We start from the raw sequence: 16,661 nt of genomic DNA on the forward strand, positions 1-16,661 counted from the left end.
AGTTTCTTTCTCTTATGTACCTGGTGCAGGACTGACTGTATATAAATATGCAACTATCTCATCCTACTAAACATCCTTTATCCTATGACCCACATACATGCACATGCATACATACATGCATTTTCTTAAAGGAGCAATTCACTCGCTGTCAGTCAAAGCTGGTGTTCTCTGTGATCAATAGAAGCAATAATATTTCAAAATGACGCCATAGCTGTGGATAAAGTTGTACAAACAGCTCGTGGTTTCGCCCATTCTACATGCCTACAACACCCAGTGTGCATTGCACCCCTCCCTCTAAAGGAATCGACCCAGAGAGATGCTGGAGTGAAATCCTTCTGTTTCGCTGCAGGCAACGGGTCAGAGCGGTACAGAATCCGAAATACTATGAGAATATACCGGTGGATCGTCTAAAAAATCTTCAGGTCTGCAGTCTACATTTCAAACCTGATGATTTTGAACGAGACATGACATCGGAGGCCGGCGTCCTAGATTGAGGAAGTGTAGTTTAGCAAGCTCCCTGGCCTCTGCCAGATGACGTGTTTTATGTAGTCTGGCGGAGGTTTTCCAGCGCTAGTTGGAGAAGCGGATAGCGTCCTCCAAAGGCACAGAGCGAAATTGCAATTGCATTTTTATTCCTACCATAATGGCATTTGCTCCCCATAATAGCATGATAGGACTGAGGTTGAAAATCGGCGAACTGGCCCTTTAACAAATCGGAAATTTCTCTGAGATTGCACCTACATGTTAGAAATGCAAACACAGACACAAACATAAAAACATCCAGTGACTGACCTGTGAGGTCATCGGTAGGCCAGGAGCCCAGTTCACAGGCTCTGCAGGTGTACTCGTCAAACACAAACTCGTTTTCTTTGCAGGGAGTGCACGTCCAGCAGCAGCTCACCTCCCCTTTACGGATCACCTGGAAGGGAAGTAATGAACAATGTCTGTGTGCACCAGCCACTGTATTGTGTGGAAACTATTTTCCACTTATAATCAGAAGAACAATATCTCATCCATCTTACTCAGAATGTACTGGCTTGTTTGACTTACTAACGTATGTAAACCTGACTCTATTTACTTCCTTATGTATTCTACGTAGCATGTAAACTGTGAAAAAAGGATTATGTAGCCAGATATGTATCCTTGCTTGTCATCTTACCTTAATCTGTCCTTTGGCACACGGATCACTGCAGACTGACTTGATAATTGCATCTTTGTTTGGCCAGATTTCATCATCATCTATCTTCAAGCCTCTGTTGTCCCAGCTGCCAACATTGATGTAGTCATAGTAGTCCTTCCCCATCTTTTTGAAGTTCATTATTTCATATCTGTGGTATAAGTTAAGCATTCGGTAAAATCATCCAACATACACAAAGTCATGTCACATGACTGGGCCACACAAAAACGAAAAATTCCTGAGGGCAATGTCAAGCTGCGGTGCGTACCTGCCAGGTGAGTCCCCGTTCTCATCAAATAAGATGCCTTCGCCTGACACGCCTGTGAAGTTGGTTTTCATCAGGAAGTCCAGCAGTGTAGCGCCATCTATTGGTCTCATGGCATCACAAAGACCCTTCAAAAGCATTAACAGTGAGAAACATCAGAACATCTGAAAAAGTTGAGCAGCTCTGATGTATTTCCTGTCTTGCACTTGAATGTAAAGTAACAGTGTATATGGCCCTTCATCTCCCTCCTAGTATGTCCCTTCATTCATCCATCAGAGCAGGGCCTACCTGATAGCCTGGGCACAGTGCCCGTTGCATGTTATGCAGGCCGTATGCCATGGAGTAGATGGCATTGATGACAAAGCCCATCTTGGTGTCCTGTGCGTACTGCTGCCGAAGCGACTCTCGCTCTGCAGAGAGGTGGGTGGGGAGAGTCAGGGGGAAGGGGAGAATTGGTTTGGTGAGGCGGGATGGAAAGAGAAAGGCAGGTATATCAGAGAAACTCTTAATTTCTCTTTGAGTTTTATGACACGCAGAGCGCTTTTTTCCCCCCCAACATCAAAGACCACGCTCTCTCCTCTCATTTCTTCTCATCAGCCACTTCCCACCTCCACATCTCATTTCTTTCTGCCTCTTTTTGTGTCCTGTTCATTTGTATTTCATGTCCCATTTCATTAGAATACATGAGACATGACTCCCTTTGATGCTGCTCTCACACAACGCTTTGCGTATGAATGGAGAGAATGAGACAGGAAGCTGGAGATGGGGAGAAACGAATACAAAGAAATAAAGGGAGGGTTCACGCACAGCCACAAGGGATATCTCCCAATGAACCGGAAAGCTATGTGTATCCATATGGTGTGTGTGTAGGTGTGTGGGAGATGCTAAGTCTGTTTGTGAGTGCATGTTATTTGCATTATTAGAGGCCTGTCAATAAAATGCAGATTGTTTTTGTAGCCTTTTTTGTTGACCCAAAATAATGCAACCTCTTCCTCTGTGTACCCCAGATGGCCACTGTAGAAACAGAAGCACTTTACAGCTGTAACTCAGACACCCTGTGTTGTCTACGTCCGTATTCACTCCTACAGGTGCTCAAAATGTCCGGTATTATCAATCAATCGACAACTAAGTACACAAAATTGTATATTATCAAGCAGTCATGAAAGAAAATGATGTAAAGGTAGAGAATAATCTGTTTTCATTGTCTTGTATGTTTCTTTGTGTTGTTACTCACTGCTACAGCTGCGGTTGTATTTGCTGCTCTCCTGCGGGTGGCCTTTGAGTTTACAGTGGAAACGATGCTGCCAGAACTCTGGGAACCAGGGGTTCCTGAGGTTGTTTTCAGGGCGAAGTTTAAGGTAGTACTCATCATACCACTTCACATCAGCCGACTGGAGCTTGATGGTGATACCACCGGCAGCTTCCCTCACAAAGCCATCTGTTACATCATACCTGTCTGCCCAGCCGTCGCTGCAGAGAAACACAAGGAAAGAGAACAGAAAAGTGAAGCAAACTCCAAGACTGCATATGTTAATCTGTGGGAATTAACATTTTTTTTACAATCTAAACAAAATTTGCATTGTCTTTTCTAGAGTGCAGAATCATTTCATCATACTCACATTCTTAAGTTGATTATGCAACACAGGCTCTTAATTAGACATTTAAAGAGGGTGTATTCTGCTGTTTCTCATTTCAAGACATATATACAATGTTGAATGTCCATACTAAACGTGGGTGAAGTTTCAAATCTGTAGGTAAAAGTATGTTGGGGTCAGGGTTGTAGTACTCGAGTCTGACACGAGTCCTGATTTTCATTTCGATTATTCACCGTCTTGTTCAGCAACTGTTCCGGCTCCACAAATAGTGCGTTTTGCTTTCAAATGTTAGAAAGCTACCTAGATATTTTGTGAGTGCAAGTGCACAAAAAGAATATCCGCATATTTAATGTGTGATTTTAGTAAAATCAAAGTTTAATGTACCTCTATGTTACTGTCACAGTGATTTTGTAGATATGTGTATGCAGCATGACGTGTGTTGAAGTGATGCATGGATTGCAGTCTTGTCAATGTAGATTGGCTAACACGGTCTTAAAAACTTTTGTTAATAGCTGGTGGGTTGCAGGTATTTTTAAGTTTATTAGACACCTGAACATGTGTTTTCTACACATCCAAAAGGTCCCACAGTCAGTTGAGTTTACAGTGAAATAGTTTGGAGTGAAACAGCGGTCCTCATAAATCCTGAGCTCCATCAGAGCTGTCTTCAGATTGTTATTGTAAGATGCTAAAAGTCTATTACAGTTTCCTCTGTCCTGTCAATTTATAACAGTTTAAATCAGTTTTTAGTTTTGCTGCTTAAATGTCCCACCATATTTGCTGCAGTGACATCACTGCACACATGGAAACAATTATAACTGCTGTAAACAGCTTCTCTAATCTTTGAAAGTAAATATTTGAAGAAGACATACATACATCAACACAACACAATAAAGAAATCACCTGAAAGCTGCTCAGCTATTGATCATTTGGCTCTGTGTTTTAACAAAATAACACCCTCTAAGAACTGAATACATGAATACAGTGTGATCATGGACTCACAGATGATGGAGAGTTATAGCTCAGCTTAGTTTTATCATAATTAAACCGTGAGGACTCGACTCGGACTTGACTTAGATTCTTCTTTGGTGACTAGGACTCGACTCAAACTTGAACACTGGGGACTCGAGACTCGACTCTGACACGAGGTTTGGTGACTCGGCTACAACACTGGTTGGAGTAATCCCCAGGCTTCTCAGCCCAGTCTGCAGGCTGCTGTAAACGCCAGGTTTCACACAGTGTTTTCTACATGCTGCACTTTGTGACGTCATAAAGGGCAGCCTCAGCAGAAAAAATCAGAAGAAAATTGGCTTGTAGGGGCGGGGTTTCTTAAAGAGACAGAGCTGACTGAGTCGTTTCAGTTTTTTTAACTGTAAATTATGCTACGCTAAACTTATGAAATTAGCATAATACCACACCTTTAATGCTTTTTTGTTGGTCGAACCATCATAACGGAAGGTTGAAATAATTCGGCCTCCATTACAGTTTGGACAAATAGCCAACATTTACACCTTAACTGTTCTCCATTACTGTTTACCTCTGCAACTCTTTTGCAGGTGTGCTGCTGGTTATGTCAAGAGTTTAATCAGCCATAGGGAGCTGTGGACCTTGTATAGGCCCAGCCTCTATAGGATTTAATGCTGCTACTTAAAATAATCATATTGATATGTAGAGCCTGTAGAGTACATGACATGATGATGTGTATGTGTGTGTGTGCACGCAGTGAACAGCTAACATGCCTGTTATTGGATGAAAATAATGTTTGGGTTGAGAGGTGAAGTGCAGGCGCACCGATATGTCACCATTAAAATAACAGCTATTTCACACACACTCACACAATACCTTTACCACACACACAGACAAAGACATCTAATTGTTCAGAGCTCCAGTTTCCTCAGAGAAAGGGACAAATCGAGAGGATGAGACACAGAAAGACAAGCTGGCAGCCCGAGAGTCAGAAGCAGGAATAGAAAATCGGGGAGAAACACAGTGAAAGGAGGCGCTAACAGAATGATGAGCAGAGAGTCAGAGGACATGTGGGAGGGAGCTCTTACATCATTATGGGCAGTGTCCAAAATGCTTCATATCGCTGACAAATAGGCATTAACACTACACACACACACATACACACACACACACACACACACACACACACCAGCCGGGTGCTGCGATGATCTAGGTCAAATGGAGTGTTTTGGCTGCAGCTCAGCAGCCATGCCCCGTCAGACACCAGCAAGACGAATATAACCACCCTACAATCCACACACACACACACACACACACACACACACACACACACACACACACACACACACACTCACACACACTCATAAACAGTGGAAGGGTTTCGCTGTAGTTTGCATTTTTGGGAGGAGAATTTGGGTTTTCTTCTCCTCAAGGAAGCACAGATGGCACAGTGTGTGTATGTGTGTGTGTGTTTGTGTGTGTGTGTGTGTGAGGAAGAGATAAAGAAAGGACGAAAAGGCGAGAGAAGTGGATGTGAATGACAAATCTTCTCTCCCCCTTTCATGACTGCTGCCAACACTACTTGCCTCAAGCAAGACAATGATCCTGAGCTCTTCCAATGGAAACTCTCGTTTCTCCCCGTCTTTCTTTCTCTCTTTCTTTCTTTCTTTCTCCTTCTCTCCGAGCCCCCAGAGAACAAAACTCATTTTCTCCTACAGCAGTCCTCCCAGCCCCAGTCTGATTGGAGACCCACAGTGTTTGTGTGTAAACTGCCTTCTCTGTCTGCCACCATTTGTGCCTCTCTAACTGACTCTCTTTTTCTTCCTTCTCTCCGTCGTTCCTCTTGTCACCCCATCGCCTCAGAGCCAGGGTCATAAATCAGGGTGGAAGCTGTCCTCGATGGCTAACCGTTACATGACAGACCAGGCCTGTAACCATCCACATAAATGTCTGTGTTAGTGTGTGATGTGTTTGGATGTATAGTCCCATATGTGTGTGTTGTCATATATAAGACAAGAGCACTGGAGTATCTCTGTTTATATCAGCTTCCACAGAGTCAAATCACTTTAGGTGCACGACTTTAATACAAGCCAGAATCTTATTTCTCTTATAAGTGCATTCAGAACTACTTCAATAACAGTATTGAATGAATTGGGTACATTACTTTGCTGCTTGAATGATTCTTAGCCTATATTGTGCTGTATCACACTTGCCTTGACTTAAAGCCATCTCTCTGTAAAGCAAGTCTTTCAGATAAAAAGTAAATCAATGGGGCTTGAAATAGTTTCGAGTATGACTATCGACTGTTGTAACTTTAAGAGATCCACACGGCTGCTCAATCCATTGACCGTTGTAGTCTCTGGTGTCACGCTGAGGACGCTGTCGTTATCGAAGTGTTGTTATTGACGTTACGAGGCTGACTGAGAGGAATAGTTAGACAGAAAGAAACTAAGGATAAGGAGCATGGAGAAAAAATACAGACAAAACCCAAAGAGATTGACAGGCAGAGGCGGCCAAAAGCGATTCAGAGGTAAACAATCAATGATCATTAATCAGCGCTCTCATCCTGTCAATGGATTTCTTCTTTTTTCCTCCCCTGCAGTTTTCTCTCTCCATCTGTCTCTTTCGCCCTCTCTCATTAACACCTTCAGCCTTCCCTTGAGCCCCTTTCGCTCTGTTTTTCCATCGTCCTCTTGTCCCCATCCTCCAGCTCTGTCACATTCTACTGCACTCCATCTGTCAATACATCCTCCTCCTTTTTTCCCCTGCAAACAACACATACTTCCGATCCATGTTATCTCTCACAGTCACAAATGCACGGTATGTTTTGCCTCTCTTGTACTGCATCTGTTCACTTTCACTTGTCGTCTCCCACTCATCCCTCTCTTTCTTTCTTTTCACTCGTCACCTGTTTGGCAAGCAACCAAGCAGGTCACACCTGCTGCTCCTCAGAGGCCAGAATGACAAGCAACACTGCCAACATACACACAAACACACGCTCACAGCGACACATGCATTAATCATCACCTGAGAGTTATAAATTAGTTCTAGAAACTTCATTCAAATGAGCGACTCTGCTTGTGCTGAGTTTTAAACCCAATCCGTGACCCACAGCCTGTTCATTTTTCTTCATCCTCTCGGTTATCATATCAGATCAGAAGAAGTAAATGCACTTATCACCAGCGCAAAAATATGCAGTGTTTCATCAACATTTGTCTAATTTTCCAAACAGGAAGTAGTGTTTGGTTTGCTCTCCAGTACAATCAAAGAAAATCACGTTGGCTCTGCTCTCGGTCTCACACAAATAGCGAAAGAGATGTGATTTCCCCGTTAGCACAATGACTCCCACACATGTTGGAACAACACAAGTAACAACAATACAATTTGTTCTGAATCCCACATATTTATCTCATAATTGAAACCTTCTTCACATTGTTGAACATGTAAATCAATGACTGGTCCCGTGGTCTCAGGTTTCTCCTAAGCAGTGCTGTGTTTATTTAGACAATGCATCATAGTGACTTCTGTTTTTAGAGGATTGACAGAGGTGCCCAAACTTGTTCTGCAGACCCCCCCTTTGGTAGACGAAAATATTTTCAAGCTCCCTCTCCCCCTCACCATACTCATCGACACATAAACACACATCCATATACACTAACACACGCTATCAGACACGCACTGCTATAGTGTGCGGCTTTTTACACTAAGCATCTCTGTAAGCGACTTTATAAGAGGCCAGTTGAGCATTTGATGGCACAAATGCAACTTTAGTAAAGCCACTCTGGCACGACAGTGATAGTGATAGTGAGGCAAATGAAACATGGAAAGCTGCTACTTTATTGTAGCTTAGCACAAAACGAAGAGTTGCCATTATCTGGTTCTCCACGATTTATCTACAGGGAAAGTCTGTCTTTATCATATAAGTGCAGCTCTTTTACAGAGCACACCAGTGATGTGGACTTGAGACTTGGTGACTTGGACTCGAGTCGACTTGAGTCACTGTTTTGATGACTTGCGACTTGACTTGACAAAAAATAAATGACTTGAGACTTGTAAGTTAATGAATTGAGACTTGACTTAACTTGAGGCATGATGACTTGGACGACTTGTGTGTGTTCATAAGTTTGAATGTTAGCTGTTAAATCTAAAATGATATAATTCAATGTTGGACCAGGTGTTAGATGTTTTCTCTCTAACTATCAAGTATGTATGCAGCGCAAACTGGGAATCTTGATTGGACGACTCAAAAAGCTCCCAAGTATGTCATTGTCACGATTGGATGACTGGCTGTCAGTCAAACTCCTCATTATGGCAACACGCAAAGACCCCCGCTGTTTGACGTTGTAGTCTAGCTGTCGCTGTATTAAAAGTGATGGGGAGGGAATATTAAATCCATCCATCCATCCATCCATCCATCCATTAGCTACACCGCTTATCCTGTTCAGGGTCGCTGGGGGTCTGGAGCCTATCCCAGCTGTCATTGGGCGAAGGGCGGGGTACACCCTGGACTGGTCGCCAGTCAATCTCAGGGCCGACACAGGTGCTGTGTCTGAAACCGCATACTAACGTACTGCCTGCTACATACTCAAACAGTATGTACTGCATACTGCCTACTAACCTGACTATTAGGATGCCAGTGGCATCATACTCAGAGCCGTCTTCTCCGTATCACGTGACTTAATTGTTTACGTATGTCCGGTCTGATATCCGGTCCATCTTCGCCATAGTAGAAGCTGAATAGCCGCAATGCATTTTGGGGCGGTTGAGTACAACCAGTGAGCTCCCGTCTCATGCTCAAATATCCGGGCCGATCTAGTATACATCCGGGCATTTCTGGCATACACAAAATTGCATACTAGGAGATGGGAACGCATGACATACTCAATTTTACGTCACTGTTAGTATGATTAGTATGATTAGTATGATAGTATGCGGTTTCGGACACACCGATACAGACAGACAACCTCTCGCACTCACACCCACAGAGTCACCAATTAACTTTTCAAGCATGTCTTTGGACTGTGGGAGGAAGCCGGAGAGCCCGGAGGGAACCCACGCATGCACAAACCAGGGTTTGAACCGGTGACCTTCTAGCTGTGAGGCAACAGCGCTAACCACTGCACCACCATGCAGCCTGGGAATATTAAATAAATAAGCTATTTGTTTTTGCTTTGATTACATTTATTTAACTGAAAATCAATAATTATAATAAATACAATTCATTGTCATACTTTTTGAACAGGCAAATAATATCATTATTAGACGGGCTACTAACACCTTGTCTTTTCTCTTTATAAAGACAGGATACTACAGGTTAGAGTGCTGTATCTTTGGTGGAAAAAAAGTGACTTGACTTGGGACTTGACTTGTCTTAACTAAGGACTCAACTTGACTTAACTTGACATAACCTGTGACTTGCTTGAGACTTGGACCAAATAACTTGAGACATACTTGGGACTTGAGCAAAGATGACTCACAACACTGGAGCACACAGAGAACTGACCGTGCCGGTCGTGCCGTGTTTACTTTTAGCGGCAGCACACAGAAATATATGAATTATGTGTCCACACAACGTTAGTGGGGGAACGTGTGGTATAGATTCATCGTCAACCTTATGTTTACCTGGCAGTCCTTTCACAATTGCCCATGCTTTGCTGGCAGTGCAGAACTGTGTGCATTGTTTTTATAGAGCCTTGCCCCCCAGTTTAGGAATCCCTGCCCTAACAGCTGAATGAACCGGTACATTTGTACTTCTACCAGCCTGAGGTATTGTAAGACAATGAGAGAATCTTTTTTAAAGCAGAGTGAAGTCACCTACAACTGTTTAGCGTCTTGGTGACTTGCCTTGCGTCAGAGTGGGCGGTGAGAAACAGCAGGGGTTGACTGTTGGTGTCTTTCACAGGGAAAAACTGCAATTTTGGTGTCAAGCCTGAACACAAAGCTTGAAATAGGTCTTGTTCAACAGTAACTGCACATTTAGTTTAAAAGCCCTTCAAAATAAAACAACTCATCTCAAAACATCTGCACAAAAATCATTTAACTTAAAGGTGTATCCCCGTCTCTTGTCAGTGTGTGTGTGGTGCAATTATTTCATAATGAGTTGCATAATATTAAGCAGAAGCTCTGCACCTCGTGGACAGGAGAGTTAGTATCCTCTTAGGAGGCTGGACTCTTTTTTTAATTACAAAGTGTCAGAACATGAAGGTGGGGAGTGCATTGCTTTAAAAGAGATGACAGGCAGCTAATGTGATTGATGATGATGTGATATCTGATGACTTACAGCTCAACACCATTTTGCAGCATTTAGCACAAAGCAAACTAGCAAACAATCGGCTTGCATTTGAGGCTGAATAGATTTTGTACAGAACACCATATACATACACAACAATACACATACATACTGTATGTACTGATCAACAATTACAGTATGTAACAGTGTGGGTGGTGCTTTTAAAAGAAGAGGGCTTTGTAAGACGTCTGTATTTATGAGAGCACAAAGTGCCTGCGTGTGAGCATCTGTGTATGTATAGAAGGGTGTAAATGGATGTGTGTGTCATCATGAATCAGGCTGATCAATCTCTCTATTCTTGGTCAAAATAACTGTTCTCAATGACATCCTGCTACTCTCTCTCTTTCTCTCTCTCTCCAGTGTCTAGGTGCCCAAGGCCGTTGCCATGGTTTCCAGCCCACGCTCAACCTGCTGTCTGTACTTTGTGTCTCATTAGAGCACACTGGATTTTAAGTGTATGCACACACACACCCACATTTCTCTCACTCACACACACACACACACTTACTGTTCTATCCACAATTCAATTAACAGTAGACGTCTTTACCAATATTGGAAATGCTATTAGCATAATTGTACAGTATGCCAGTGTTATAGGCCACTGCGTTACCTTAAGCACAACTTTAACAAGCCAGTTCTGCACACTTGTGGCCGGGGGCTACCGCCTTCTTGCTCTGTTCATTTAAGTATAAATAGAAAGTGGAACTCATTTGCGGATGATTATTAATCTTCAGCTGGTTCTTTCTTGGTTATGGAGTCTATCTTAAGGAGAAGTTTAAGGCTCTTTGAATCCTAGCAAAGGTCTGACAGGTGGATTCGGTTACAGGAATACTCGTGAAACTTGATGATATAATTGCCGATCTTTCTTTCTTTACAAGGACGGTTGCAACTGAACAAAGATGTTAATAAAATATTGTGACATGATTCTTTGCAAAAAGGTGATAATATATATCATAAAGCTGAATCACAGTATCACCCCTCTGTGTGAGCAAGGCAAAGAACAATGAGAGTGCTATGGCCAAATATAGACAAGCAGCGAATCTGCGTGAATCTCTGATTATCTTCCAGATTCCTTTCCAGTGTTCATGTCTGTACAGTTATGGAGCAATACATTTTTAAATGTAATTTGGTAACAGTTTTATTTGAAGCATTCATGCCTTTGTTGCATTTAGAGCTCATCTACTTCTACTTGTTGCGTTGACTTTGCTTGCTTTTATGCCTCATTTAAATGTTGTTGTGTATTGCAGAACAAACTGACTGGAAACCTTAACCTAACGTGCATTTGCTGCAGATTTGGTTCTTGTGGCAAACTAGGGTGTTTGCATCATGTTAGCATCATAAAGTATGTACTTTCTTTTGGTCTGTTCTTTGTTTATTTTTATTTTTGTTGTATGAAAATATGGATTTTAGAAGGGAATTTAAAAATAGGAAAGTGTAGAAAAACAACTATAAGAACAGTGAAGTGTGTTTTCTAGTCTGTTATGTCTCAGTAGTATGTAAATAGGCATTTTCTATGGTTGCAAGATCTTACAATCAAGTCAATACCAATCTCGGATCCCATCGGCTATAGTCTGAGGCGATAAAACCTCTGGAGACACCGGTGAAGGTGCCGGGCGGTAAGCGATAAACGGCTTCCAGTCAAGACTTCCTTTTCCGCGCGCTGCAATGTTACAGAAAGAGAAACCGTTTTCTTGTGATTGACTTGTTATTAACGGGTCTTACCTTTGCTGAAATTTCAACATCATGATGCAGATTTGTAAGAAGTAAAAATTAAAGCTTTGTCAGGTCTGTCCTCGAGAGGAGAAGAAAACATTTAAAATGCCGGTTCGTTGAACAGAGGTCGGATCGATCTGATGCATTTGAGGAAGTCGGGAAATCTGAACGCTGAACGGCTTTCGTGACACAGCGTCAAGGGAATTCATCTCGAGTAAAATTTTAGATCTAGAACTTAAAATTTTAAGATCTAGCTGAACTTAAATACAGATGTCCGTTCATAGAGATTAATAAGAAGCTAAATTGTCAGATCGCGCTGATGGGAGTCGGGATGGCATTACGGCGGATTACACTCCGCCTACTTTTGCTCTCCACAAGGACTGTTTTTCTTGCATACGCCGCAGCCTGCTGCTACGTGATTGGTTAATATTACTCAGACTACAAGCGTGGTTCAAACAGAAACCAGAACCCTTGCCTTCCCGGAAATCCACGTCCCTGCCTACAGATTCTACTGTGTAGGATCTGTAAGTAGAGATTAAGTCAATACAAATAATCAATAATTACCTGCTTCTCTTTGCAATACATAAGACATGATAACCTAAATTTCAAATTTTTTGTTCATGCATCTTATGCACCCCTGAGAGTCGGAAAGGCCAAGATATTGTTGGCAAAGATAGATTATTTAATATTTCAAAGCTCTTGTAACCCCACTGCAAAGCAAATGTATTGTAAATTGCAATCATGCTATCTTCCTCTGCTACTGGAAAAATGAATAAAACAACCTGATATATATCATGTAAGCCCAAAATGTAGGACTATATGTTTGAGACAAAAATGTGAACCTGGTAAAGGTTTAAAATACAAGTATCGTGACTGTTTCAAACTGTGAGCTTTGTATTGTAAATCAAACCAAAGGAAGACGTGGCAGTGTATTAGCGACCATAGCTACACAAGGCCATCCCTGTTGAACCCTTCTTGTGAATTAAAGTAAGTTTATGAAATTTGATCAGTGAAAAAAACTACAGTGTTTGTGGATTAGAGTAAATGTTCATTTGTATTATTGTTTCCCTTTGACCTCAGTCGTGCAGTGCCTGGTCACGATACAGTTTTAGATCCTTAGGCAAATAAACGCTTGCAAACGTTTGATGATAGAGAAGAGAGTGGAGGCATGCGTTTCAGTTTCACAGCTGTCACATGAGGGTACACATTTGGGCGTTTCTGTAATCATTGTAGATTGGTTTCGCTGCAGAGAACAGGGTCACAGACTCTGTATTGCCTAAATATTTGAATCTGATATGAAGCTGCCAATAGGTCACTTTAGAAATTAATGTGGGGTTCAATAACAACATGCCACCCGACCCCAACCCACCCACTCTCTGGCTGCCATGGCAACCTGGCAGAGATTCGAGATGAGCATCTGCTGCTTACAAACAAACACACACACAAACACACACACCAGCAGACCACCAACTAAACCTGACAGCATTAATTAGCTGGACAGACAACAAAAGTGGGGACAGTGAGCGCAGAGAACACACAGGGTGGGACAGTTGCAATCTGAAAGAGCGGGAAAATATGACAAATTGAAGTAAAAACTAAAGAATGAAAGATCTGCACGTCCCCACACATTAAAAACTCTAACAGATCAACTGTACATGCAAAAGCTGTCAAAATTCAAACCCTGGAAAAATCAAACAATGAAGAAAAACCATAAGAAGACATTGGACAAAGGGTCGTGTGAATTTGGTAGCTGTTCACAAGCCCACATTTAAGGGGTTGAAGTTGAAGGCTCCCAAAGCACCAAAACATGGCATCAAGTGAGGATTTGAAAACAACCAAATAGAAGAATGCATGTACAGCACTGGCAATGTATTGTTAATCCAACAATATGCAGTGGAGTGCATGTGAGGGAGTGAGCTCTCAAGTTGGGATATTTTACTGTAGGTCACCTTTTCTTCGTGATGGATGGTGAAAAAGTTATGTTCAGTTTTCCGGATTTTAATGATGTAATGGATCACTTTGAGGGGGAACATGATCTAAACTGAGACAGCACATTAAGTTAAAATGCAATGTATGTAATAATTGTCTTAGCTCTATGATTAGCAGTTTATTTAGCACCTCTGCTCATCCCTCACTGTTTACAGTTTCAGTGTGAAGCTATCAGATTTAGATTCAGGATTTACCCTGGTGGCAGATTTATGGTTTGGGATGGGATTTGTAGTCATTTTATTAGCAGAGGAAAAACACAAAAAGATGTATACTCGAAAATTATTCAGTAGTAAAGCCTTATAAAGCCAAATTAGATGCATTGCTTCTGCCATTCACACATTGGGGCGGCTGTGGCTCAGCAGTAGAGTCGGTTGTCTTTCAATCGGGCGGTTGGTGGTTCAAGTGGTTGGTGGGTAAGACACTGACGCCTGTATTGCTCCTGGTGGCACAGCCAGTAGTGTGTGAATGTGATGACTGCTTGACAGTTGGGCACTTTATGTAGCAGCCTCTGCCATCAGTGTGTGAATGAATGGGTGAATGGGTGAATGTGACATTGTATTGACAAGCAGCAGTTATTGTATTGTAAAGCAGCTTTGAGTGATCTCAAGACTAGAAAAAACGCCTGCATTCTGCCGGAACTCAGGATTTGGATTTGCATGAATTTTGTAAACCAATACATGAATATTTGTAATGGAGAGAGGCCTTTACAGAGCACAATGTTGGAATTTAAAATGTATACTACTTATACTTTTTCAGACAACTTGGCAAACTCCCTGCAGAGTCATGCAGTCACCTTTTTCTTCGTCTATTTAGCGCAATGACAAGTCATATTAGTGACAAAGAGAAATAAAAAACTATTCACGGAGAGTTTCAGAATGAAGCTTCAGGAAGAGTACGAGCGCTGACATTTCTTTTACAAACTGTAATTCAAACGGAAAGTGTCAACAAGTCCTAAACCTGGAAACCGCATCTATCAACAGCCTTGGCCAAACAAGGTCAAAGTTCTCCATGACAACAGCAAAACTCATTAAGCCAAATGTCAGAACTGTCTCACACACAAACACAGCGGCACTTAACTCTGACTGTGCGTGTGTTCGACAGAGAGAGAGAGAGAGACGGATGCAAGGCCTGAGTCCATGTGTGTACCCAACTGTGTAATTATGTGAGTGATCGGACCACTTTACACACCTGTCATTCAATAACACGCACACACACAGAGCAAAGCAGCCCACGCCTGCTTACCTCGACAGCAGGTTCACGTTTACTCATCCATCGATGCCACACTTCATTACCCTCTTTCTCATTTTTGTCTCTCACCTCTCATCTTTATCCCCGTCTCTCCACATATCTGGATCCTCACTCTTTTGTTGCTCTCTCGCGCTCTCTTCCACTTCATTCCTCCCTATTTATCGGCTTCATTCAAGCTGATTTCCTCCTTTCCTTACCCTTTACTTCTTCTTTTGCCGCTCTTAGGCAAAATAAAGAAAGAACTGAAGGACGTATTTGTGCACATAAGTGTCCTTTTTCTAATTTGAAGAACAATTTGAACTTCGAACAAACACTAACCTTAGAAATGTCCTCATTTCCTCAACTGTCTGTAGATAAGTCATACAAACAGAAGTGCACACTCCCTCGTCTGCTAACAGTCACCCACACACACTTTGCTCCAGCTAGTTTAGGCATACAGAGTGTGTTTTTTACATTTTGGCAACTTTGCTTATTTCCCCCGGGCAGCAGACACTGCTTTGATATGTGACAGGGACACAGAAACAAAGCTGTCAGTGCAGAAGAGAGAGAAACAGTGATGCAAAAAGTTACAGCCACCAAAGTGGCAAGGGAGGCAGGAAGAGAGGGGGAGGAAGAGGAGAGATAAGAAAGAACAACAAAGAAAGAAAAGTAGATCATTCATGGAGCAGAACTGGTAAAACATTTTCTTTTGGATTACTGTTATCCCCTTTATATTATACACATACAGCAGAGAGTGATGTTCAGACAACCCATTCTTATTCATGTTGTACTGACTCACTGAAGCACACTTTAGCTCAGTGAAGGTCACTTCGGAAGGAGGAGGAGGCAAAAGAAGAAAAATACCTGTTTTGGTTTTAGCATGCTTCGTTCAAAATGTCTCTAAAACAATTCTTTCTAAACATAAGTTGCTGCAAAAACATCACTAGGAGACAACAGCGTGGTTTAGGAGTTATCCACAAGGACGTACTATGATCGAGTAGTGTTGGAGGCAGCGCATTGGAAATTATCCAATCCAATTTGTTTTCATTACTGAACAAATTCACTTTCAGTCAATGGAAGTGTGGAGTAGATAAAGATAGAAGGAGGAAGGTTAGGAGGCGAAAAGTAGTAATTAGTCATGGCTTACACAAAGACAGAGCAGAAAAAAAGCAAAGAGAAAGACGGAGGGATAATAAATAAACACACAATGACTGAACCACGACTGTATTCCAATTATTGGACACTTTCTCGCTCAGGCATGTCTCTGTTCCCAGCACTACGACTGTATATATTTTGATCAGTGTGTCCCCAGTGCACGCTGAAGCACAAACCTCCCATGCTCTTCCGACTAAAAGCATAATTGGAAACATTTTATGTCTGTTGTTGTGTGCAGAAAGCATGGCATTCAACTCCTATTGTGTGCTTTATTGCTAACTGTTTTGT

At 42.1% G+C, this 16,661-nt stretch overlaps 1 protein-coding gene across 2 annotated transcripts in view; it reads right to left on the reverse strand.

Moving 5' to 3' along the window:
- Positions 1-16,661, reverse strand: part of grm5b (glutamate receptor, metabotropic 5b) — a 60,365-nt gene that overhangs the window by 11,464 nt on the left and 32,240 nt on the right. For both annotated transcript variants that reach the window (XM_069668161.1, XM_069668160.1), the window contains exons 6-10: positions 2,677-2,912; positions 1,731-1,852; positions 1,446-1,570; positions 1,160-1,328; positions 793-919 (exon numbers count right to left, since the gene is read on the reverse strand). In XM_069668161.1, coding sequence (XP_069524262.1) covers positions 793-919; positions 1,160-1,328; positions 1,446-1,570; positions 1,731-1,852; positions 2,677-2,912 — 779 coding nt within the window. The remainder of the gene's footprint in view (positions 1-792; positions 920-1,159; positions 1,329-1,445; positions 1,571-1,730; positions 1,853-2,676; positions 2,913-16,661) is intronic.

This window comes from Semicossyphus pulcher, unplaced genomic scaffold (assembly GCF_022749685.1).
Source record: "Semicossyphus pulcher isolate SPU_LCO1_2020_fin unplaced genomic scaffold, fSemPul1.0.p SCAF_19, whole genome shotgun sequence".
NCBI lineage: Eukaryota > Metazoa > Chordata > Actinopteri > Labriformes > Labridae > Semicossyphus > Semicossyphus pulcher.